The sequence below is a fragment of the Ochotona princeps genome, chromosome 25 (genome assembly GCF_030435755.1).
Source record: "Ochotona princeps isolate mOchPri1 chromosome 25, mOchPri1.hap1, whole genome shotgun sequence".
NCBI lineage: Eukaryota > Metazoa > Chordata > Mammalia > Lagomorpha > Ochotonidae > Ochotona > Ochotona princeps.
Genome location: NC_080856.1, coordinates 32,484,898 through 32,509,219, shown reverse-complemented (window position 1 = coordinate 32,509,219; position 24,322 = coordinate 32,484,898). Strand labels below are relative to the sequence as shown.

The 24,322-nt window shown below is 43.3% G+C and overlaps 1 protein-coding gene and 1 pseudogene across 1 annotated transcript; one reads left to right on the top strand and one right to left on the bottom strand.

Moving 5' to 3' along the window:
- LOC131483358 (zinc finger protein 850-like) overlaps positions 1-24,322 on the top strand; it is a 455,811-nt pseudogene that overhangs the window by 319,659 nt on the left and 111,830 nt on the right.
- Positions 8,413-9,217, bottom strand: LOC131483368 (BET1 homolog). The gene has a single exon (XM_058681300.1). It carries the CDS (start codon positions 9,086-9,088, stop codon positions 8,741-8,743), a length of 348 nt encoding a protein of 115 aa, XP_058537283.1. The 5' UTR covers positions 9,089-9,217; the 3' UTR covers positions 8,413-8,740.

Below are 24,322 nucleotides of genomic sequence, written 5' to 3'. Positions count from 1 at the left end.
TTGGTCAGAGTGAAGACCAGGGCTAGGAAGGAGGTAGAAAGGTAGCAAAGAGAGACAGAAGGACAAAGATCCAGTGTTCCTTCCCAGTGCGTGGTGACTGCAGTTCACAATGATAAGGCAACTGGAACGGAAGACCCCTATAGAGATATTTAAATACTACATGTACCCAGTGATAATATTCAAGCACATGTTCATCAAAATTCACTAGATTTTTAAAAAAATTACAATCATCCCTTCAAACTAAAATCTACTTAGAAGATATTAAACACCCCAGCTCTAGGCAGCTGCCTAGTTTGCATTGTACCTAGGTAAGTGTTGCACAGGTGGGAGAAAAGCAGCTAAGAGCTGGTGGGCATCCTGGGCCTGGTTAATGCCAAATACGTGTTAACAATACCAGTGTGTCAGCATAGTTGCATATTCTTTTTCTTTCTTTTTTTTTCTTTAAGATGTGTGGGGAGGACCTCGGGCTGTGTTAATGGAGCTGCCAGCAGCATGGGGGCTGCTGCGGGTGCCTGAGTTAGCTCACTCTCAGTACTTGGAGCACTAGCAGCTGCCATTGATGCCAAGTGCTGAAGGAATCCTGGGCTTGTGGGTCGCCAAAGCAGCAACTGGCACCAGGCTTCACCTGCTGGCTTCACACAGAGGCGAGCTTTAGAGTCTTTGGGTGTGGAATTGTTATCTAAGGACATTCATGGATAAGGCCACTGTACGTGTAGGTAAGGACTCAGTCCTGAGGGATTCCCAGTGACAGGGCCAATGCACTTGCAGGAAAATGAGGGGACTGAGACATGGCCGTTTGGAGGGGAGAGACCAGAAGCACTGTATGGGTCAGACTGATACACCAGCCCATATGGGAGTCCTGAGTAGGGATTCTTAGTAAGGAATATTGCTGACCATCACTTGTTAATCCATGCAAAAGTTAGGGCTTGGGATCTGTCTGACAAGGCTAGATCCCACTGCCTGACTGAATGTCGGAACAGGGATGGGTCATATTAGGCAGGACAATGACATTAGCATGTAGGAGAACCAGGTTCAGGAGTAGATTCTGTGGGGGATATGTGTGCCTAAACCTGTGGAAATGCAAGTCCCACTGGTTAGCTCAAGAGCTGGGAGGGTGATGGGTTGAGCTAGGTGTGACCATAGAACCTGTCATCACTCACGGGTACAGACACCGAGAATAGTCCGGGCAGGTCTAGGCTGCAATACCAGCATATGCATCCTAAAAGAGGGAGTACAATAGGCCAGGCCGCAACATTCATAAGCTCACACAAGGCCAAGATGGAGGAGCAGGCTATGCCGGGCAAGGACTGAGCACCCACTGACAAGAGTGAGATCTGAGTATGAGAGTGGGCAGAGTGGGAGAACTTGAGAAACTCTCCTGCTGGGTCATGGCTCCTGCTGGAGAGCACATGATCCAGGCCTGGGGGTTGAGCAAGGTGAGCAAGTTAGCTCCACCTACTGGCAAATGTGTGGGTTGGTTGGGCAAGGGGGCAGACCAGACAGGGCCCAAAAATTTTACCTCACCAGCAAGTGAAGAAACTGGGCCGGAGCACAGGTCATTCCAGGCTAGGGTGACAGATCTACCAGTTTTCATAGGCCAAGGATAAGTGTAGACTGAGCAGGTCTAGGTTACAGTAACCACCAGTAAGAGTTAGGACTGGGGGCAGGCTGGGTACGGCCAGGCTCCAGCATTTGAAAGCAAAGGCCAAGACAGGTGAGGGACTATGCCAAGCTGGGTCAGAAAAACCACTGGAAAAAGCAAGATTTATGGCTGGGAACAGGCCTGGCTGGGGAGCTAAGGGTATACCCTGACTAGGTTGTGGCTCCTACTGGTAAATGTGAGGGCCTGAGTAGGGGCTGTTATCTGGTCTGGACATGGCTGCAGTCCCTTTTGCACAAGTGTGGACTAGGTCTGGTGTGTGCCACATTGAGCTAGACTCCAGCACACACTGGTGACTTGTGAGAACAAGGCGTACTGTAGGATGGACTAGGCTACATCTCTCCCTGTTGAGCTATGTATGAACTGGATGTGGACGATCCTGGGCTGGGTTGTAATAGCCAACAGAAAAAATCAAAATGGCCGATTGAGGGCCAATCAGGAAAAGACACTGTTCCTGCTAAGAAAGGATATGGACGAAGTAGTGCTCACCATGGACCCACTGATCTGGCATTGGGATAAGTTCTCATGGAAGAGCTTGTACAATTCCTCTGTTGGGACACAGTCCCTGCAGGTGAGAGCAAGAACCATGACAGGGAACAGCCTAGACCAGGCCAGGTTATGGTACCCAAGGGCATACCTTTGGCTCAGCTCTGGGGCAAACCAGGCTGGGCCAGTTCATATCATCCACTGGCAAATCTGAGAGCCAGAAATAGTATGTGGATCATGCTGAATTGGGCCGCAACACCACACAATTCACATTAGGGATGGGACTGGCAGCTGGTTGGACTGCCTAGGCTGTAGCTCCCACCTATGCAAGCTTCAACTGGGGGCAAGCTGGGCCGGGACATGCTGTAGCACTCAATGGCAAATGCCAAGCTGATCTCTGCTATGCCAGACTGGGCCACAGCACATAACCATTACAAGTGAGACCCATGGGAAAGCAGGCAAACCCAGGAGGGGGCTGCAAGGAGCTCCCCCATTGAGCCACTACTCCCAATGGTGCATGTGAGAGCTGGTATTTGGGCAGACCAGTCCGGGCAAGGCTGTAACATTTGTTTGCCTGCATGTTTATGGAACAGGGAAAATCCAAGGTGAGCAGACTGTACCTACTGGTATGTGCATAAGCCAGAGTGGGTGTGGGTTGGGATGGATGGGCTTTGCCACAGTATCACTTAGCAGATGATGGCTCCAGAGGGGGTGGGGCAAATTCTTCCAAGCTAAACTGCAGAAACACCTAGAGTGCAGGATCCAGGGTGGGAGAGAGCCCATGAGGGAAATAGTAAGCACCTCTCTAATATACTGCAACACTCATTGGTATGTATAGTAGAGAGGTCTACAGACAGATCTGATCCAGCAATATCAACCACCAACATATGCTTAAGCTGATTGAGGTGATGGAATGTGCTGGACCCTCTACTGACATGCACACACAAGAATCAGGTCTGGGATCACATCAGATCAAGTTTCTTTGGGGATCCCCCCCACCCAACTGAATCACTGGATTCAGAACTCCAACCATGGAGAGAACTGCAGGTTCCAGGGACTGACAATGGAGGGTATTTGTTAGAACCAGGCCTCCTCAGTGGCTTTGATGCAGCAGTGAACAGCATATTCAGCTGCACACAGAGGATATGGTAATACATTGGAGCATGCAGAGGACACTTGTACCATAACAGAGCACGAAGAACAGAACAAGCCAATCAACTACCCCAGACAAGTGCTGGAGGTGAATACGTGGACAAACAGAGACTCTAAGTTGGACTATATCAACCAGTGGATTCTGCACAGATTTCATTGTGCCTGAATGGCGAGATCGGCAGTAATTCAGAACTGCTGAACTATCAAAACCTCAGAGCATGCCCCACATCAGGGATCATGGGATGGTTGGGAGGCTGGGTGTGGCTTCTCCCTTTATTTCCTCCTTTCCCCCAGATACAGGAAGGAAAAAAAAAAGGAAACGTGGAAATGGTGATCTCACCTAACTTCCTGTACCCTTGACCAACCACTCTATACAACAATGTGAAAAATCACCAAAAATAAAAGTAATTTTAAAAAGAAATTAAACAGTCCCCAATTGACAAAGTATAAAGTACAGCGGTTTTTTTAATTCCTAGGAAAAAAAAAAAAGCAAAAAAACAAAAAACAATTTACTTACTTAAAAGTGAGAATTACAAAGCAGCAGTCAAAGCCAGCCAGACAGAAAGATCTTCCCGCCACTGGTTTACTGCCCATGTGGCCACAAGAGGCAGCAAGGTCCAGGACAAAACCAGGAGCCTGAACTCCATTCTGATGCTCCACAGGGGTGCAGGTGTCCAAGGAACTGGGACATTTTCTGCTATCTCCCAAGCACGTTAGCAGGAAAGTAGATCAGAAAGTGAACATCAGGGACTTAACTGGTCCTTATATGGAATGCTGGCATTGCATGCAGCAGTGTAACATGTTATCTCAAAACATGCCACAAGGATGGCTTAAGTAAATCTGGTAATCAAAAGTCAGGTTGCTTTTCCCATTGAACCTTCTACTCATCCCATACCTGATATCCACTGATGTTATCTGGTATTTTGTATAATGTAAATACCACTGCTGGAAAACTAACCTTGAACCTAGATGGAAAGATATTTACACTGCTTTTACAATGTCACTATTCTTTTGACAGGATGAATGACAGAAAAACAGATGTTTCGTGCAATTTTTTTTCTGAATGCATTTACTAGCTGTGGCTGTGTCAGACTGACTCCAGGTCTCCCTCTTGTATCTCACATGTGGGTGGGACATATGCAAGGACTTATACCACCACCAGATGCTTCTCAGATGCATCAGTAGGAGGCTGGATTGAAAGGGTGGAGTAGCCAGGACTAGAAACAGGTGCACTGTAATTGCATGCATTCATCCCACCACACTGACACACCCTTACACTGTTTTATTCATTTTAATACCACTATCAGATTATTGTCAATATATCTCAGACAGGGCAAATTGCAGTAGTCTAGTAGCTAAAGTTCCCACCTTGAACATGTCAGGATTCCATATGGGCACCAGTTCTGGCAGATCCACTTCACATCCAGCTCCCTGCTTGTGGCCTGGGAAAGCAGTCGAGGACGAGTCAAAGCCTTGGGACTCTGCACCCATGTGGGAGACCCAGAAGAGTATTTGGGCTCCTGGCTTCATTTTGGCAAGTACAGGACATGTCAGTCGCTTAGGGAGTGAATCATTGGACGAAAGATCTTCCTCTCTGTCTCTCTTACTTTCTGAATACTGACTTTGCACTAAAAACAAATCTTTTTAAAAAACAAACAAATCTTTAAATATCTATATCTATATCTATATCTATATCTATATCTATATATATAGATAGATATAGATATAGATATATATACAACAGAAAACCTAGGGAGGAAGTTTCAATCAGCTTTGACAGTTCCAATGTTTAGTTATCGAAACTTTACCTTCTTTATCTCACATTTTGTTTCATTTTTGCTTAAAAACTATCATCATGATCCTCAAATACAATGTAAAGCCAGCTGAGAAGTAAACAAACAACTTACTGAAGGTGTGTTGGTGTTCTCCTGCCTGGGAAGCATGGAGCAGGCTGCAGGGCTACACCTGCAAGAGAAGGTGGAGACAGGGAGTTATGCATTGGTCTTGATTGTTCCTAGCCTCTTCAGTGGTTCCTACTGTGCTAAGCAACGTCAACTTGGAGGCAGACAGAGTGTCTGGAAAATAAAAGCCGTCAGCTTCCCTGGGCAAGAATAGTGCCTTACAAGTGACAAGGAGGCATCCTGGGAATAGAATCAATAATTCCAATAATTGGCAGTGATTAAAGTCAAGTAATCTTTAGGTCAATGCAAATAATTACTCTTTATTTAAAACTAATGTTACTGTGACTGACACTGCAGCCTAGTGACTAAATTCCTCACCTTGCTATTATGCCTGGAACACAGTGGGTGGGTTCCAAGAACCCTCTGGGAAACCTACATGGATTCCTGTTGCTGGACCAAGCATGGCAGAGCCCTGACATCTTGGGAGTGAATCAAATAGTTGATGGAACATCTCTCTTCTCTCTGTAATTTACCTTTCAAATATACATAGTATTTATGAAAATGATTACAAAGAAACATACTGTATCTAAAACAACATATTTTAAGTTGATTTGAGGGTATATCTTGGTGAGTAATAAAGAATTACATTTAAAATTCAATTTAGAGAACTTTACAAAGACACTTGTACAACTGACATTTTTATACATATTTGGGCATTTTACTTCCTTCTTTTCCCCCTTTATTTTATTTTTAGTTTTATGATGCAATTCCATGGGCTCTGGGATTTCTTTTGTTCCCGGGCACTGCAATATTCTAAGCCATATGACCAGCAGTGATCTAGCACGCTACACCACAACACAAGCACCAAAGATTAGCCTTTTTGGGCCCAGCAGCATGGCCTAGCAGCTGAAGTCTTTGCCTTGAACGCCCCAGGACCCCATATGGGCACTGGTTCTAATCCTGGCTGCTCCACTTCCCATCCAGCTCCCTGCTTGTGGCCTGGGAAAGCAGTTGAGGATGGCCCAAAGCTTTGGGACACTGCACCCGCATAGGAGACCCGGAAGAGGTTCCTGGTTCCTGTTTTCAGATCGGTGCGCACCGGCCATTGTGGCTCACTTGGGGAGTGACTCATCGGACGGAAGATCTTCCTCTTTGTCTCTCCTCCTCTGTGTATATCTGACTTTGTAATAAAATAAAGAAATCTTAAAAAAAAAAAAAAAAAAAAAACAAAGATTAGCCTTTTTGACTCATTACTACTAAAAATGTTCTCATGTACCTTAGGTGTCTGGTCATATGTTTTTTAATATCTTCCACCCCATGATTAAATCTCCAAGTGACCGCAATGGCTGGTATGCACTGATACAAATCCTGGAGCCAGGAAATTCTTCCAGATCTCCCCCATGAGTGCAGGGTCCCAATGCTTGGGGCTGTACTCGACTGCTTTCTCAGGCCACAAGCAGGGAGCTGGATGGGAAGTGGGGCGGCTGGGATTAGTACTGATGCATATGGGATTCCGGCGTGTTCAATGTGAAGACTTTAGCCTCTAGGCAAACAAGCTGGGCCCTCATTGTAGTTTTTTTTTTTTTATTACTTCATTTTATAACCTATTCTTCAAAGACAAGCACTTTAATGTTCCCTTTCCCTAAAAACTCTGGACCTGAACTAATCACTGTAATTCATGTCACTGATGTGTGACCATGCCTTATGCTTGCATTTATATTCAAATGCAAATACCCTATAGAGGAAAATCACATTTAATGCAGATTGCAGTTTGACCTAGTAAAATGCACCTGAAATTTTTAAAATGATTTATTTTCTCCATTTACAGTGCTAAAAATCACCTAAGAACTAAACACAAAATTTACAAATTAAATTCATTGTTTTTCAAATATGACCATCACCACCATCAATTTTTTTTCTGCAAAGCCTTTCTTTTTTTCTCCATTTTTTAAGTTATATTTTTGACAATCTTTACATAGTTAATTAGGGTAAAAAGGTTCAAGGGCTACAGGAAAGTGCGTAAGACTGTTATTTCCACATTGTTTCCTTCATGCATCTGAGGTAAAGTGGGATTTTAAGGGAGAAGCCTCACCCAATCGCCCACCCATCCCAGGTCCCTTATGTGTAGCATGCTCCGAGGGTGTTGCTCAAGTGTTATTGATAGTTGAACAGTTATGAATTGCAGCTAATCTCACCACTCCAAGGACGAAGAAATTGCTGCAGAACTCACTGGTTGACATGGTCCTACATAGAGTCTCCAATTCCCCAGTTTTTCACTGCCAATATATAGCTGAAGCACCACCATCAATTTTTAGCTATTTATACCTTGTAAAAACTGTTGGAGTTTATCATAGTGGTAAAGTTTCTGATTGGGAGCAATACAACCCAGAGTGCCTGGTCTGAATGCAAGCACCATGCCTGATTCCATTCTACCTGCCTGCACAAATCCACCCTGGGACATCACTGAAATATGAAGTTCAAGCAGACATTTCAGTTATGTTGAATACTTAGATTTTTTTTTATGATTTAATAAAACATTTATTTTTGAAGCCTATAAATGGGTAAATTGTAAAATAGTGACAATATGAAGTATTAAACAATATTTTAATATTTTTACTCAAGTCTATTTTCTTTTGCTTTCTTTAAACAAAAACATGGATGAAAGCAAAACTCCAAATTCAATGTTTGAATATTTTTGCTATTTTGAGCCCATCATACAGCAGAAGCAATTCATTTTCTCTCTTTCTTTTTTTTTTTTTTAGCAATTCACTTTCTTCAACACTTTATGCCACTCAGTGTTTAGCAATTACTTAACTTCACAATGTTGTGTCACACACATGGCCCACCTAAGTAATGAAAATCATAAAACTATATGTAAGCCAAGTCAATAGCACTTATAAGGTTAATACAACACAGCAACTATACGGTACACATATGCATTAGGCCCTTCTAGATATAAGCCAGAAATAAGATTTGTTTAAAACCAAGGTCCTTACGTACAAGGAAAATTGTTGATAAAAGAAGCTGGTCTACAGTTTTAACAAATAGAAGAGCAAAGGGGAGTATACGGTTTATATGGTTGATGACATTTGATACAAACACATTTGCTATTCCATAACGAACTGGTTTCCTACCTCAAGAGATCATTTGCAGGCTTGCCAGGCATTCTGTTACTCACCCATTAAGTTTCCTTACATAAAACATAAACTTACATTTATAGTAACAACAGAATTTTATATTGCTATTCAATTTTACAAGGAGCAAACATTAGAATAAAAAATCGGTAAAGCCACACTGACCATCTATATCATTCAGCCATCTCAATACCCCTGAAAATTGGGGCTAAAATGAACCACTGATGAACAGTATTTAAAGAGCAATGTATTATCTCGTATGATTTACAAATTAAGCAAAACCCAATCATCTTCCATGGAAAAGGTCACAGTATTTGAAAATTAGGAATGTCCGGATGCTGATTTTCATCCAAGTGGTGACCCAAGCTGTCAGGTGGGAATAAATTCTAAACTCACACTTACTTGCATCACCTCAGTTTCATAATCCAATAAATGACAAAAAATACGAACAACGAGAACAGCATCATATAGCACAAAAGCTTTGTTTGGCTTCCTCTCGATAAAATTTTAAGTTTTCCCATAGTTTTCCCTAGAAACCCTGTTGTAGAATCAAACTGTGAATCCATTTCAGCTAGTAATTTATTTTGATGTTTAACTTCATGGCCTATTTCAATGTACAGAGATTTGATAGCACTGACTTTGCTCCTCAGACTTTCAGTGAGTCTCTCGTTCTCCTCCTCACAGGCGCTGTAGCCACTGCCAGCGTAGCCGTAGTTGCCAGGAGGGACTCCGTCACCCAGGCCTGCACGCCTCATCCTGCCAGAGGAGGGAGGAAGAAGGCAGGCGGGGATGGAGGGGCTAGGAAAGGGCCAGAGGCCACCCGGGCCGCGCCTTCCGTCCTGGGGCCGCCGCCAAGCAGCAACTTCTTCACACAAGCGCCACGACAACAGTTGAATACTTAGATTTAACACATAGCTTCCAGCTAGTAACAAATATTTATTTATTTGAAATGCAAGCAGAGCTTACATCTGGTGGTTCATGCTACACACACCTACAAGCGCCAAGCTGAGTCAAGATAAAATTAGAAAGGAGGAACTCTTTCTAGTTACAGATTATTATTATTATTTGGAAAGTCAGGTATACAGATGAGTCAAGTCAAAGCTAGAAATGAGGAATTGCATCCGTGCTCCCATAGGGATAGCTAGAAACCCAGTTTGGTGGCATATTTCCGCTGTCAATCCAGGAAGTTGCTAATTAGAAGTAGCCAAATCCTGAGCTAGCAATCTTGAAGGATACCATGGGTATACATATCACTTAATAAACATGCTGTGATGCCATACATGCCTCATTAGCTCCCAGTTTTAACTTAATCTAATATGGTACAACAATTTGGGAAGGGAACCAGCTTTTGACAGTAATCTCTACATGCTCTCTGTCCTGGCCTCTAAAACAAAAACACACAACAAGATGGCACCAGCATCCTGTGGCTAAGCATCCAAATCTGTGCTGTCATCCCATATGGATGCTGCTTCATCTTGGGCCATTCTGCTTACAATCCAGCTCCCTGCTAATGGCTAGAAAAGAAGTAAGGATGGTCCAAGTATTTGAGCACCTGTGCTTGTGTTGGAGGGCTAGGATAAACTCCAGGCTCTTAACTAGCACCAGCCACCTTCAGCTAGTGAGGACAGTTAGGGAGGGAACCACCAGATGGTAGATGCCTCTCTGTCTCTGCTTCTTTGTGTTTCTTTTTCTATAATGCTGCCTTTCAAATAAAAATACATTTTGAAAGAATGTTTATTTCAAAGAAAAGAAAAGAAAAAGAAAAAGAAAACCCAGTCCTCTCTGGACTTCTCCGTATTACCTTTAATACTTCCAATCCAAAGTCACTGCAAATGTGCTGCTTCTATAGAGATTCACCCACAGTGGACACTGCATATGGTGAAGATGGGATCTAGGTGTCCTCAGGATCAATCAAGAGCCTCATCACCCTGGCAGGCCCTGGGCCCATACCTCTCAGCACCACTCAGCCTGAGCATGGTTCTAGCAACAGGCAACTGAGCACAGAAAAAGCAGAGATGTCATCTGCTGGCAGTCAGCAGGAGGTGGAGGGCTGGTTTCTCAGTTGCAATTGCCTGGAATGCAGGTCAGGGTGCAACCAGTTGGAGGGTCAACTATCACTAAGTCTCCCTGCCTTGATCAAATCTTGAATTTTCTTCAAATACGTTTTTTAAAGAATGGAACTACCAGAAACTACGGTAACTGAGAATGTTTCAAAATGCCTTAGGTTCCTTTAGAAAAGGATGCACATGGACACAGGAAACACCACGGGAGGGTACAGGAAGGTGGAGGCTGTGAGTCGGCCAGGGAGTGACCTCAGCAGAAACCAAATCTAATACCACCTGTTCTTAAGCTTTCAACCATTAGAAACACAAGAAATGAATGACTGTGATTCAAGACAGACATTCTATAGTGTATTTTGATGGCAACCACGGTACACTCTTATTTTCCACTATACTTCTTATTGCCAATGAGAAAGAACCCACCATCAGAGCAATATAGAAACCAAAGGTTATGACTTTAGATACCTAACACTTAAAATAACAACAGCAACAACAAAGTCAAATAAGCAACTTAATTACTGATCTCAAAGTCCCAGAAAAATTTAAAGAACAAGACAACAAAACAAAACAAAACAACCTAGGAGTAGTTACAGGAAATTCAAAATAATGATTGGTGAAGAAATGAAATGAATTAACTATATTAAGCAATAATGAAGACAATGGAAACACTGAAATTTTTAAAGACAAAATTAATAAACCTTTAGCGAGATTAAGAAAAATTAAGGCCCTGCATGGTAGACTAGATGCCAAGATACTATATGGGCGCTGGTTCTAATCCAGGCAGCCCCGCTTCTCATCCAGCTCCCTGCTGTGGCTTGAGAAAACAGTCAAGGATGGCCCAAAACCTTACAACGATGGACCTGTCCCAAAGCTTTGGGACACTGCACCTGCGTGGGAGACCTGGAAGAGGTTCCTGGTCCTGGCATTGGATCGGCGTGTACCGGCCCGTTGCGGCTCATTTGGGGAGTGAAACATCGGATGGAAGATGTTCCTCTCTGTCTCTTCTCCTCTCTGTATATCCGAATTTCCAATAACAAAAAAATCTTAAAAATAAAATAATAAAATCTAGGGCCCTGTGCAGTGGGCTAGTGGCTAAAGACCTCACCTTGAAGGCAACAGAATCCAATATAGGCACAGGTTCTAATCCCGGAAGCCCCACTTCCCATCCAGCTCCCTGCTTGTGGCCTAAGAAAGCAGTTGAGTATGGCCCAAAACCTTAGGATCCTGGACCTGTGTGGGAGACCCAAAAGTGCTCCAGGCTCACGGTTTCAGATCAACACAGCTCAGGCTGTTGCGGCCACCTGAGGAGTAAATGAGCAGAAAGAAGTTATTTCTCTCTGTCTCTCCTAATATATGTATATATATATATGACTTTACAATAAAAATAAATCTTTAAAATAAAAAAATCTAAAAAAGAAAGATAAAAGATAGATTTATGTATATAAAAGTAGAAAAGGAACACATTAAAACTGCTTTCACAAAAGTATAGTGATCAGAGCTATTTGGACCAGGTGGGTTCTGCCACTGCTTGTGATTTGACAATCCCATGTGGATGCCACTCCAGTCCTGGTTGCTTCATTTCTGATCCAGGTCCCTGCTAATGCATGTCGGAATTCAGAGGATTTCCCAAGGGCTTGAGTCCTGTGCTGATGTGGGGGAACTGAAAGAATTCACTGACTCCTGGTTTCAACCTGGTCCTGCTTTAGCCATTGCAGTCACTTGGAGAGGGATAAAGCCAATGGAGGTCTTGCATTCTAACTTAACGGGGTCCCTCGCCCAGCGAGTGAAGCTCCGACACAGGTGCTTGCTCTTATGAGGATTTATTGAAGGACAATCTAATTACATAACATAACAAAACAAGAAATCCAAGTAAAATACAGAAGGACAGTAACTACAGCATATTTACAGCCTTCCTCTTCTACTACTACTACTACTACTCTACCACTACTCCTCTTTGTTCTTCTTCTTCATTGTTCTCTCTCAAACTTAGGTTAAAACCCTATCAACAGCCAATTCCAACAGGGCTGCTTGGCCACGCATCAAACACACCAATCACAGCCTTGATCACGCACACACACACCAATCACAACTCTGATCACGCGCACACCATGCAGACTGCATGAGACCGTGAACCAATCTTCTGCAACTTCCTAAAACTTGTTAACTGCCTTTGTGCCATGACAAGACAATAACAAGCGCCATCTTGGGGCATAGTCCCGCTCTCCACACTAACTCTCTCTCTTTCTCTATAACTCTGCCTTTCCTATTGACAAAATTGATCTTTACTGGAAAGAAAAAAAGAAATACAATGGATCACCAGAGATTACCAACAGTAATTATAACCAAATAAGTTGTTCATCATTTCTGGATACTTAGTATTAGCCTACCAAAGTGAATCAGAAATACACTAAAAACCTGACAAAATTAACAGTAAGTAACAATGAATCAGAAATAAAATGCCTTCAGCCAAAGGTCAACAGCAGGTGTTTGCATTACTAAATTCTACCAAATTAACACCAAATTTTCTAGAACTATTGTAAACCATTGAAAGGGAAAAAAACAGTTCCAAATTTATCCTGGGCCTAACAATATTTAGATTCCAAAACTAGACTGATTCAACAGTGGGTGACTTAACTTACATCTGACTGTGTTTCTAATTGACAAACACAATGTAATTGCTCAGTCAAAATGCAATCTCCATTGTAGCGTGATTAGACGTCGGTGCATTTATTTCTTAATGCTCCTTATAAAATAACTTCATACCCTGGAAGTCTAGTTTAAAAAATCATAAACCGAGATAATCAAGATGGCGGAATTCTTTGAGGACATGTTTAAACGGACGGAAGATCATTTAATCGGGATGAAACAGAGAGGACATATTCCAGGAAATAGGAAAGGACAGAAGAACAGCAGAGGGGTACCTGGAGACTGACAGACACAGGACAGCAGCGGACACAACGGTGTGGTGTTGAAGTGACTGATACTCCAGCAGCATGGTGATCTGAACTCCACCAGCAGCTGGAACTCCACCAGCAACCAGGTGGGGAAGGACTTTCATTGGGAGCTTGGGAGGTGAACCCAGACAAAGACCTGTCCGTCCTGCTGGTCCGATTGATTTGACCAGAAGCAGAGACAGGGCAGCAGATTTCAGACAAAGATGGACTTACAACAAAACTGTTTACTATATCTTGACAATAGGATTCTGGACTCTCTGCAATTGTCCATGCCCGCAATGATGGACATATGACTGAGTATGAAGAACTAAATGTTAGTAAGAGGAACTAGGTAGGAGGGGAGGGATTTGGGGAGGATATAAGGGAATATGCTGCAGTATCATAAAATGAGAGCAATATTAAAATGTAAAAAAAATTTAAAAAATCATAAACCAGTAAAATTTCCTCACATAATACACATAAAGTGAATTCAACAGCACCATTCAATGCACACATGATAATCAAAGCATATCTAGCCTGAGGATGTAGAAAATAGGGCAACAAATGCAAATCAACACACCAAATGCTTCACACAAGCAGGATGAAGGATAACATTATTAAAAATATCTTTCTGAAAACATGCAGTAAAATGCTACATTTATTTTACAATTGTGTACATAGATAAGTTGAGCAAACCTACAAATATTCAAATATACATCATCTGAGGTATATTGATATATTTCTTCCAAGATCTGCAATCAAATAAGAATGCCAACTTTTCACTGTTGTTTAATATTTTCCCAAAGAAAGTAAATAACAGAAGGAAATAAAATGCACCGAAATTGAAATCAAGAGACTCAGCTTTATTTGCTTTTGAATTCTTTTTCCCTGATTTTGTTGATAATAAAACCTAATGGACACCAAGACTGTATACAGCCACTAAAACTAAAATAGTTATTCGCTGTAAAAGAAACTGGATAGGATAAAATCAGGAAAATGTACAAATAGATCTAGCATGTTATATATATAAAAGTCAAAAACTCCCAGGTGCACTTTGAGTGGTGATTATTACAGACTGAGAAGAGTGAGGCCTGGGGAAAGGAAGGAGGTAGAACAGGGAGCAAAGAAAGTGGGACAGAAGGGACAGGATCCAGTGTCCCATCCCAGTGTGTGGTGACTACAGTTCACAACAGGATAAGCTTATGCAAAAAACTGGATGGAGCACCCTATTTCCATTAAAGCAAAGATACATGGAAATTCTGGGCACCTGGTTTACTCAGCTTAGGTTGTATATGTACACAAACACTGCATTGTACCTTGCAGTAGTATTCAAGTACTTCGTGATCCAAATTATGTATTTTTTTTTAAGATTTATTCATTTTATTACAGCCAGATATACACAGAGGAGGAGAGACAGAGAGGAAGATCTTCCGTCAGATGATTCACTCCCCAAGTGAGCCGCAACAGGCCAGTGCGCACCGATCCGAAGCCGGGAACCAGGAACCTCATCCAGGTCTCCCATGCGGGTGCAGTGCCCCAAAGCTTTGGGCCATCCTCGACTGCTTTCCCAGGCCACAAGCAGGGAGCTGGATGGCAAGTGGAGCTGTCAGGATTAGACCTGGTGCCCAGCAGCATGGCCTAGTGGCTAAAGTCCTCACCTTGGACGCCCCAGGACCCCATATGGGCACCAGGTCTAATCCTGACAGCTCCACTTCCCATCCAGCTCCCTGCTTGTGGCCTGGGAAAGCAGTCGAGGATGGCCCAGTGCATTGGGACCCTGCACCCGCATGGGAGACCCGGAAATTTCCTGGTTCCCAGCTTCGGATCAGCACACACCAGCGGTAGTGGCTCACTTGGGGAGTGAATGATCGGATGGAGGATCTTCCTTCCTTTGTCTTTCCTCCTCTCTGTATATCTGACTTTGTAATAAAATAAATCTTAAAAAAAAAAAAGAAATCAGAATCATCCCTTCACAGTAACATTTTCTAAAAAGTTTAAACTATACCGATCTACACAGTATAATACACATTTAGAGCTTTTTAAATTCTTTATTCTATTTTCATTTTGTACAGTATTTATTTGTTTTCACTGGAAATTCAGATTCAGGAGAGGAGACAAGAGAGAAAGACTTCCCATCCACTGGTTGACTGCCCATTGGCCACAACAGTCGGAGTTGAGCTGATCTGAACCCAGGAGCCAAGAGCTTCTTCTGGGTCTCTCATGCACATGCAGGGTCTCAAGACTTCGGGCTGTCTTCTGTTATCCAGGTCACAAGCAGAAAGCTGGATAGTAATTGGAGCATCCAGGACAATAATTTGTGCCCTGACACATGCAAGATGAGGACTGTAGCAACTAGGCTATCATGCTAGGTTCTTTTCTTTTCCCAGGAATTTATATAATCTTAATTAATTTTTTTATCTTTCATTATTATCATTTTATGATAAATTTCCATAGTCCCTGGGATTTTCCTTACTGCCACCTTTTTGATTATTTAAAAACAATTCATTTATTTGCTTAAATGTGAAAATTACACAGCAAGAGCCAAAGACAGACAGACTGAGATCTTCCTGCCAGTTGTTTACTCCCCATGTGGCCACAAGAGGCAGCAAAGTCCAGGACAAAATCAGCAGCTTGAACTCCATTCTGATCCTCCACAGGGGTGCAGGTGTCCAAGGAACTGGGACATTTTATTCTATATTCCAAGAACACTAGCAGGGAACCACATCAGAAAGTGAACATCACACTACAACGGATGTCTCTCACATGCTTTTCAACAAAAAATAAAGAAATTAATCAAAAAGTACAATGTGATTTCTGAATGTTGGATCACTGAAAGTGTTTGACACCAAATGACGGTACAAACATTCACTTTCTCCATTATAATGCCTTTCAACATATAAATCTTTATTCAAAAGGATACTACTAAAATGAACAAAATTGTTGCTCTTGATATTAAGTAAAAAGAATGACAAAAATTACACACAGCATAGAATAAACCAGTTGAGACTATTCCTGAACTTCTCAAGAAATTGGGAGTATACCTGAAATTCTACAGGAATGAGACAGTGTTATTTACAATTGGGTTTAGATTATTTACAAATATACTTTACCGACTCTATGGAAACACCCAAAAATTCAGGAGATACATCCTTGATATCTTCATAGAGGACAAAATATGCACCATCTAAAATATTCAGTTAAAATGAGGAGATGTGGGCATCTAGTAGAGTGGATGAGAAACTGCTTAAGAGAGGCTCACCCTACACTGGACTTCCTGTGTTTGTGTTATGGCTCCACAACAAATTCCATCTTGTTGCTAGCACACTCTCTGGATGCAAGCAAGAAATTTCTCAAGTATGCGAGTCTTTGCACCTGCTAAAATGGACACAGATTTAGTTCCTGGTTCCTGTTTTTGCCTCAACTTTGTCACAATCTTACAGGAATTTAAGGAGTTAACCAGCAGATGGTAGATCACTCTCCATAAATTTTATAAATGAAATATACTAATAATTTTTTTAAATGATAAGAGAAAAAGAAATAATTTAAAAACAAGAATTGGCATGGATGTTTGGTGCACTGTTTCACACACAGTTTTCAGGATCACATACTTCTTCCCAGTGATTCTAAATAGAGCAGCACATTCTTTAAAGGAAATTTTCATAGAACAGCAAGGGAAGGTACACACCGACTGGCAGTAATCAGGACAAGTTAATGCTTCAGTATCAGTGCCCAGCCAGTGGGAACAGCTATTGAGCAAGGTGGTCAGAGATCTCAGTTAACACTGCATGAAGAAAATAAAGTCAATCCAAATGCTAGAAAACTCAAAATAAGTGTACATGGAGAAAATGTTGGACTGTAATCCTTCTACTCTACAAATACTTCATACACTTCAGAATTTACGCACAGTCTGTAACATAATATTGTGCCATATACAAAACATTTGCAATGAATTAGCATATGAGAAATAAAAACCAAGACAAGTACTGTCATCACATCAAAAACTAAAGTAAAGTTCAGCATTGGGGTATAACATGTAATGCTGCCAACTGCAACACCAGCATCCCATATGGAATCAGATGTTCCACTCCCAGCCCAGCTCTCTGTTCATCTCCTGGGAAAAGCAGTGGAAGATCATCCAAGTGCCCAGGCCCTTTTCACCCACATGCAAGCCCTGGAGGAAGCTGCAGGCTCCTGGACTCAGCTTGGCCCAGCACTGGTTATTTTAGCCACCTGCAGAGTGAACTAGTGGGAAGATGATCAGTCTCCTATTTTTCTTTAAAGATTTATTAATTTTTATCACAAAGTCACATATGTATATATATAGAGAGACAGAAAAGACAGAAATAGAGTCTGTCCACTAATTTACTCCACAAGTGACTGCAATGGCTGTGCAGCCACTGTTCAGCAGTGCCAATCTGAAGCCAGGAGCTCTTCCGGGTCTCCCACGGGAATGCAGGGTCCCAAGGCTTTGGACCATCCTTGACTGCTTTCTCAGGCCACAGGCAGGGAGCTGGATGGGAAGCGGGGCCACAGGGATTAGAATCTGCACCCATATGGGATCATGCAGTGCTCTATGCAAGGACATCAGCTGCTAGGCCACCTTGCCGGGCCCTGTCTCTTACTTGAATTCTCATTTGAACATACACAAATAAAACGTACAAAAAATTTTTAAAATAAACAAAGGCATATTTTGAAGATTTATTTACCATACCATAACACTTAAAAAAACTTCAGTTTATGAAATCACAAACATCAGTTGTCAGACAGTACTAGGATTTAGTCACCTCTGGGGATTGGAAGATCAGAGAGACCGAGACATGAATTGACAAAGGCATTTTCTCGATAGGTATGCAGCTGATATTGTTTACAGTCTCACTGAAAAGTTGCAGAAATAAAGTTGTCAAGAATTTACTTTTCTTTCTGTGAGACCATTGCATAAACTCAGGTTCCATGCAAGAGAGCAAAGATGCAACATCCCAATCAGGGCACATCTTTCCTGCCTAAGTGAGCAAACTGGAAATCCAAGCACCAGGACATGACAGAGAATGAGCTCTGAGAAGCAGCCTGCTTACACTTCACAGGGAGACCCACACTCAGCAGCGTCCCCACATTCCCAGGCCTTGGGGATCACTCTCACTGAGGATGCAGTGCCCAGGGGTGCTCACTGCACTAACTGAGGGAATCCTAAGCATCCAGAATGTGGCAGTGTGGGCCCAGGAACTCCTCACAGCCTGCAGTGTCTCCTCCAGCATTTTAGCTCTCTGATGCAGAACATTTAACTACAACTTAAGGTTGCGTTCACTGAGACTGGTTTTATAACATCGTTTGTGCTATTTTTGCTCAATAACAATTTACTACCAACAACTAATCACAACACAATTCAATTATTTCATCATCTGCAATTAGCAGAGGCCTCAGGGTCAAGGCTCAATCTCTATATACAGGTGCAGGTTAATGTTAGTGGATAGCAGGTGTCTGCTCTTTCGGGTCTTTTGTCCCCTTTAAAAAGTTATGTAGAGGGCCCAGTGCAGTATCCTAGCTGCTAAAATTCACTCCTTGCAGCGGTCAGGATATCATGTAGATGCCATTACTAATACTGGTGACCCGGCTTCCCATTCAACTCCCTGCCTGTGGCCTGAGAAAGCAGCTCACAACAGCCCAAAGCGCTGGGACCCTGCACCCACCTGGGAGACTAAGAACCAGATTCTGGGTTCCTGGTTTGGATCAGCGCAGCTCAGACCTTTGCAGCCACTTGGTGATTGAATCAATGAACAGAATGTCTTCCTCTCTGTCTTTCCTCGTCTCTGCATATCTGCTTTCCAGTAAAAATAAAATTAAGCTTAAAAGACCCTTGTCCCAGATATTGAACACAAATAATATTAACTTTTTATTAAACCAAATATATTCACATTTTTTTTACCTTTCTGCCACCAGAATAGGACCACTGCAAATATTCACTGAAATAACTTATGAAACCAGCCACAAACACACTCACAAACTGTTAAGTTTTCTAGGCCACCAACACTTCACCTTCACAAAGATTCTTTCTAGGTACAAATTATCCTCTGACTAAAGCAACTTGTGGATGCAAAATAAAACTGCTGTGTATCCCAAGCTCACTACCCTAGGATTTACCTGGGCCGTTGCCAATGTTTTACTCCCTAGGTAGCCAAGGATGAGAGAACCCAGAGTGCATCAATCATTTCTCTAGATGACATTAATATGTCACCAAGGAATGGAGTTCTGAATTAGCAAAGCTCCGAGGGGCTTAGCTATATTAAATAGAAATGGAAAACAACAGATGCCCTCAAGTTTAAGGGCATCAGCTGCCACTCTGAATGGAAACCCCCAATCTACTGCTCTCCTCCAGGGGAATGAGTGAACCAGAGGATAAGTTAGTCATGCTTTTTGTTACAGAGTATTTTGAAACTCAGAAAAACAAAAAGAGTTAGTGAGGACCATATAAAAGTTTCAATAGAGGATCACAGGTTGAAGATACATACGTCAGGTTTTTCACACTGGTACCCAAGCCACTGTCTGCTGCCTCCCAGCCTGGGCAGTAGCTGCACACTGCATTGGCACAGAACTGAAACCCAGGCATTCTGATTGAGACACAGGAGTCCCAATGTCATCTGAACCACTGTCACACACACCCACACAGGGCAGTGAGGCCTTCCTGTGCTGTGTCAGGTGGGCATTCATTGCTTTTCTCCCATGGCTACTGTTCACAGCAAACAGTGCTTCTAAAGAGCTAATGATTATTTCATGAGATAGAAAAAAAAAAGACAACTTACTGAATTGTATCTTGCAGCAAATAGTGCATAGTGTTGTGATTTTTCAGGGCAGAGAGCAGCACTTGGCATTGAGGCAAGAGTTCTGGACATTCAGAGATTTGCTCCCTGCCTAATGTTTTTTGCTGAGCCTGACTTATTCCCTCTACAACTCATGGGCACATTTAATCCCAATTGTGAGAACTTAAGGGAATGGGTGACAACATACCAGAAGCCATCAGGATAAATCAGTAGTGCTGCCTTCACAGCTCCTTCGTCAGGTTCTTCTAGAGAAGCCCCTTTGCGTGGGTCCCCGTGCACTCCCTTGGCTTGTCTACAAGGTCGCTGTGCCACCCCAGGCCTCTGCCAAGCACAGCGCCAGCACCACATGCTGCCCCCCAACCTTGCAGCAAAACTCAGAGGAAAACAAAGCTGTTTGTTCTAACTGCTGGAGTCTGTGCTGCTCTGGTGTCAGCAACAAGAAAACTGCCCCAGACCCTTAGGAGGAGCTTCACTGAGGACTGAGCTGCGAGCTGGAGACGCTGTTGTTCAACTCAAGATCTTTAAACAATAAAAAGGAAATCCTGCCCAACATGAAGGTCGAACTGTCCCGGGCACTCCCTCCTCCTCACTGCGCAATGGGTTCAACTGGGAGGCCTAGTGTTCAAGGTCAGTGCTGCAGAGTGAGGACCCCAAGGGCCCCCTCCTGGCCCCAGCCCGCCCCCCCGCCTGCCCGGGGCCTCAGGAGATGCTCTCACACACTCACCCTTCCCAGCTTCTGACGAGTCGGGGGTCCTGCAGAGGCTCCTGCGGGGAGGGAGCTCACAGGGCAGCACTGGCTCAGCCACCTGCGCCTCTCCACCAGCACAACCAGCAACGTGGTTATGGCGGTGCCCACAACAACCTCCCGCCTGCTGCCACAGGGCTACCTTGGCGCGCGTGATTGGACCGTCCCCACAGACCATGAGCACGTCAGAAAATGCGCAGCCAATCAGAAGCACAAGCGGTAAAGGGGCAGTGAGGTAGGATTCTGGAGTGAGGGGGAGTGAGGGGCGGGGCTTCACCTCAGGCGGGAAGTGGCCTCCTCTCTTGCAGCTTGAGCCTTCCAACAGCAGGGGCCGCTGTCGCCTCTCACATCAGTCCACCTCCTGGCCTCTCCTCTCTCTGCTTCAGGATCCTGTTCAAGTCTAGAATCCCAAAAACGTGTGACAATAGTCTCAAATTACAAATCACAGAATATTCAATAGATTCTGGGACGTCTTTGTAGTGGCTTTCTGACGTTAGGTAATACGCCTTTTAATATACAGAACTGAAAATTCAGTATAAATTAACCTTTTAATCTCACTTCTGTGACGATTATTTTCTTTTCCATATATTTTTAAATTTTCATATTGCTCTACATTGTTTCTTAATAGTGCATAGTAACTTGATTTTATATCTTGATCTCGTACCTGGAAATCTTGCTTGATTCTCTCATCAGTTTATGTTTGGTTTGCATAAAAGGTCCATTAGTATATATTGATAATTCTGACACTATGCTACAATATATTAATCAATAAATTATTGTAGTAATATATTTTGATAATCCTGCCACTATGCTACCATTTCTTATCTGTGTTTAAATTCGCAGACAGGAAATTGTGATTATATATTCACAACAATACTTAAGAGACCAAGTGAGAAGGCTTGTCAAAATTTCATCCAAAGACTTTCAAGTGTTATATGTGGTAAACATTGTGTTTGTGTTTCCTGTTTATGAAATACATGTATTTCAGTGACTTGGTTTCCACAATTTGTGGCTTTTGGTTTCTGCTTTAAAATATCTTACTCATAAATATTTCAGAAAATTCTGTTCTAATCTAATGAAAGCTTACATGTTTTATAAAGGATGATGTTCATATTCCTGAAATTGATTATTTGCATGGTGTGTCCTTTTTAATGACTTGGACTAATTTTTTTATAAGATTCATTTATTTTTCTGTAGCACCCAACAATAAGAAGGAGAATGAGTGAGGGCTGGTCAGGAAAGGCCACTGTTCCTGCTAGGACAGGAGGTAGACTAAGTAGGGCTGGGCCTGGACCCACTGGTGTGCGTGAGATCTGCCAGGGAGGGGTTCTGATGCAGGAGCTTGGGGAACGCCTCTGTAGGAACACAGTTCCTACAGGTAAGCCTAAGAACTAAGACAGGAAGCAACCCAGACCAGGCCAGGTTAGGATACCCACTGGCATGCATTTGGCTTAGGTCAGGGGTTGAGCCAGGCTGTCAGATCTGAGAACCAGAATCGTGTGTGGGACATGCTGGTTAGGGCTGCAATATCAGCTAGTTCACATTAGGGCTGATAGTAGGGAACTGGTTGGGCTGGCCTAGTCTGTATTACCCGCAGCATTAGCTGGAACTGGGGATGTGTCAGGCCTGGTCAGACTAAAACATCCACTGGCTAATGCCAAGGTGAGGTGGGCCATGCCAGTCTGGGCCACAGTGCTCAAGCAGCACATGTGAGTCCCGGGATGGTGAGGAGAGGGGTGAGCCCTGTAGGAGGACTGAGAGGGCTCCCATGCTGGACCACTCCTCCCACTGGTGAGCCTAAGAGCTTGGATGGTGGCAGACCAGACCTGGCAGGGCTACAACACCTGTTTGCCTCATGTGAGCTGAATCAGTGGAAAGCCAGGCTGGGCGGACTGTACATAGTGGTGTATGCATAAGCCAGAGTGGGTGTGGGTTGGCTGGGCTTAACCCCAGCACCAACTGGCAAATTCTGTCAAGTTTAATTGCAGAAACACCTGGAGAGTACAAGACCTGAAAGTGTGAGAGGGTCCAGTAGGGAAATAGTGGGCACTTCCTTCTTGGGTTGCCACTCCCAATGGGGAGCATGAGAACCAGGACTGGGACAAGCATGGCTAGACAGAGTGGCACCTACAAGCACTGGATAGTGGTTACTGGATAGTGGCACTGAAGTGGAGAGTGGGGCTTTTTGGAATAAACTAGCCTTAGGTACCCATTGACATATACAAGAGCTGAATGGCATGGGGGACAGACTGAATCAGTCTGCTGTACATACCAGCAAGCATGGGAACCAGGGCAGGGGGCAGGCCTGGTGGAGGTTATTGTGAGTCTCTCTGACTAGGCTGCAGCTGCTGGTGGTTTACATGAAGGCTGAGTGTGTGCGGGGCAGGACAGGGCTGTGCTGCAACACCCATGATTTCAATAGAAACCAGGGCTGGAGACAGAACTGACCCAGCAATTGCAACCACCAGTGTGTACACTTGTGGATTTGGATGACAGATTCTGCCAGACCTGTATGAGCAAGCACACACAGGAACAGGTTTGGGGTTACCCCAAATGAGGTTTCTTTGTGGATCCCCTCCCCTCGACAACTCAATGAATGGATTCAGAGCTCCAATCACAGAGAGAATTACAGGTTGTATGGTCTGACTGTGGAGTTCAAATATTTATGTCTGTATTCCTTACCCTCTGTTCAGTGCTTGGGTGGGACAATAAAGATGTTAATTCTAAGATGCTTTGCATTTCTAATTGTGTAGCATCAAGAGTTTCAGGAGAGGTGAGGCCTAGCAGTGATGGAATGTGGGCAGAGAAGCCAGGGAAAAGTGAATGTCTGCAGCTTTGTAAGTGTGTCCAGATTATTTGCTGTGTGTCTCTTAGGATAACTTACATTGCTGGGGAAACTGAGACATTGATCTTCAGTTTAATGGATAGACTTCAGAGTAATGACCATTTGTTCCTCTTGGGGTTTTGATTGACTGCATTGCTATATGTATTTGTAATTTGTTCTTTCTAGTAGGCCCTGTTATCACCAAGCTCAGTTAATAAAGACTGCTATAAACCCTACACATGTCCGGAGTGATTTCGCTCAAATCCCACAACAAACATAATAGCTAGCCTCTTGTACCCTATGAACAACATTTGTGTATGATTGAATTTATCTTTTTAAAATATATTTATTTTATATTTATTGCAAAGTCAGGTTTACAGAGAGGAGAAGAGACAGAGAGGAAGCTCTTCTGTCCATTGACTCACTCTCCAAGTGGCCACAATGGCCAGAGCTGTGCCCATCTGAAGCCAAGAGTCTGGAGCCTCTTCTGAATCTCCTACATGGGTGCAGAGTCCCAAGGTTTTGGGCCATCTTCAACTGTTTCCCAGGCCACAAGCAGGGAGCTGGATGGAAAGCTGGGCTGCTAGGATTAGGGCAGGTGCCCATATGGGATCC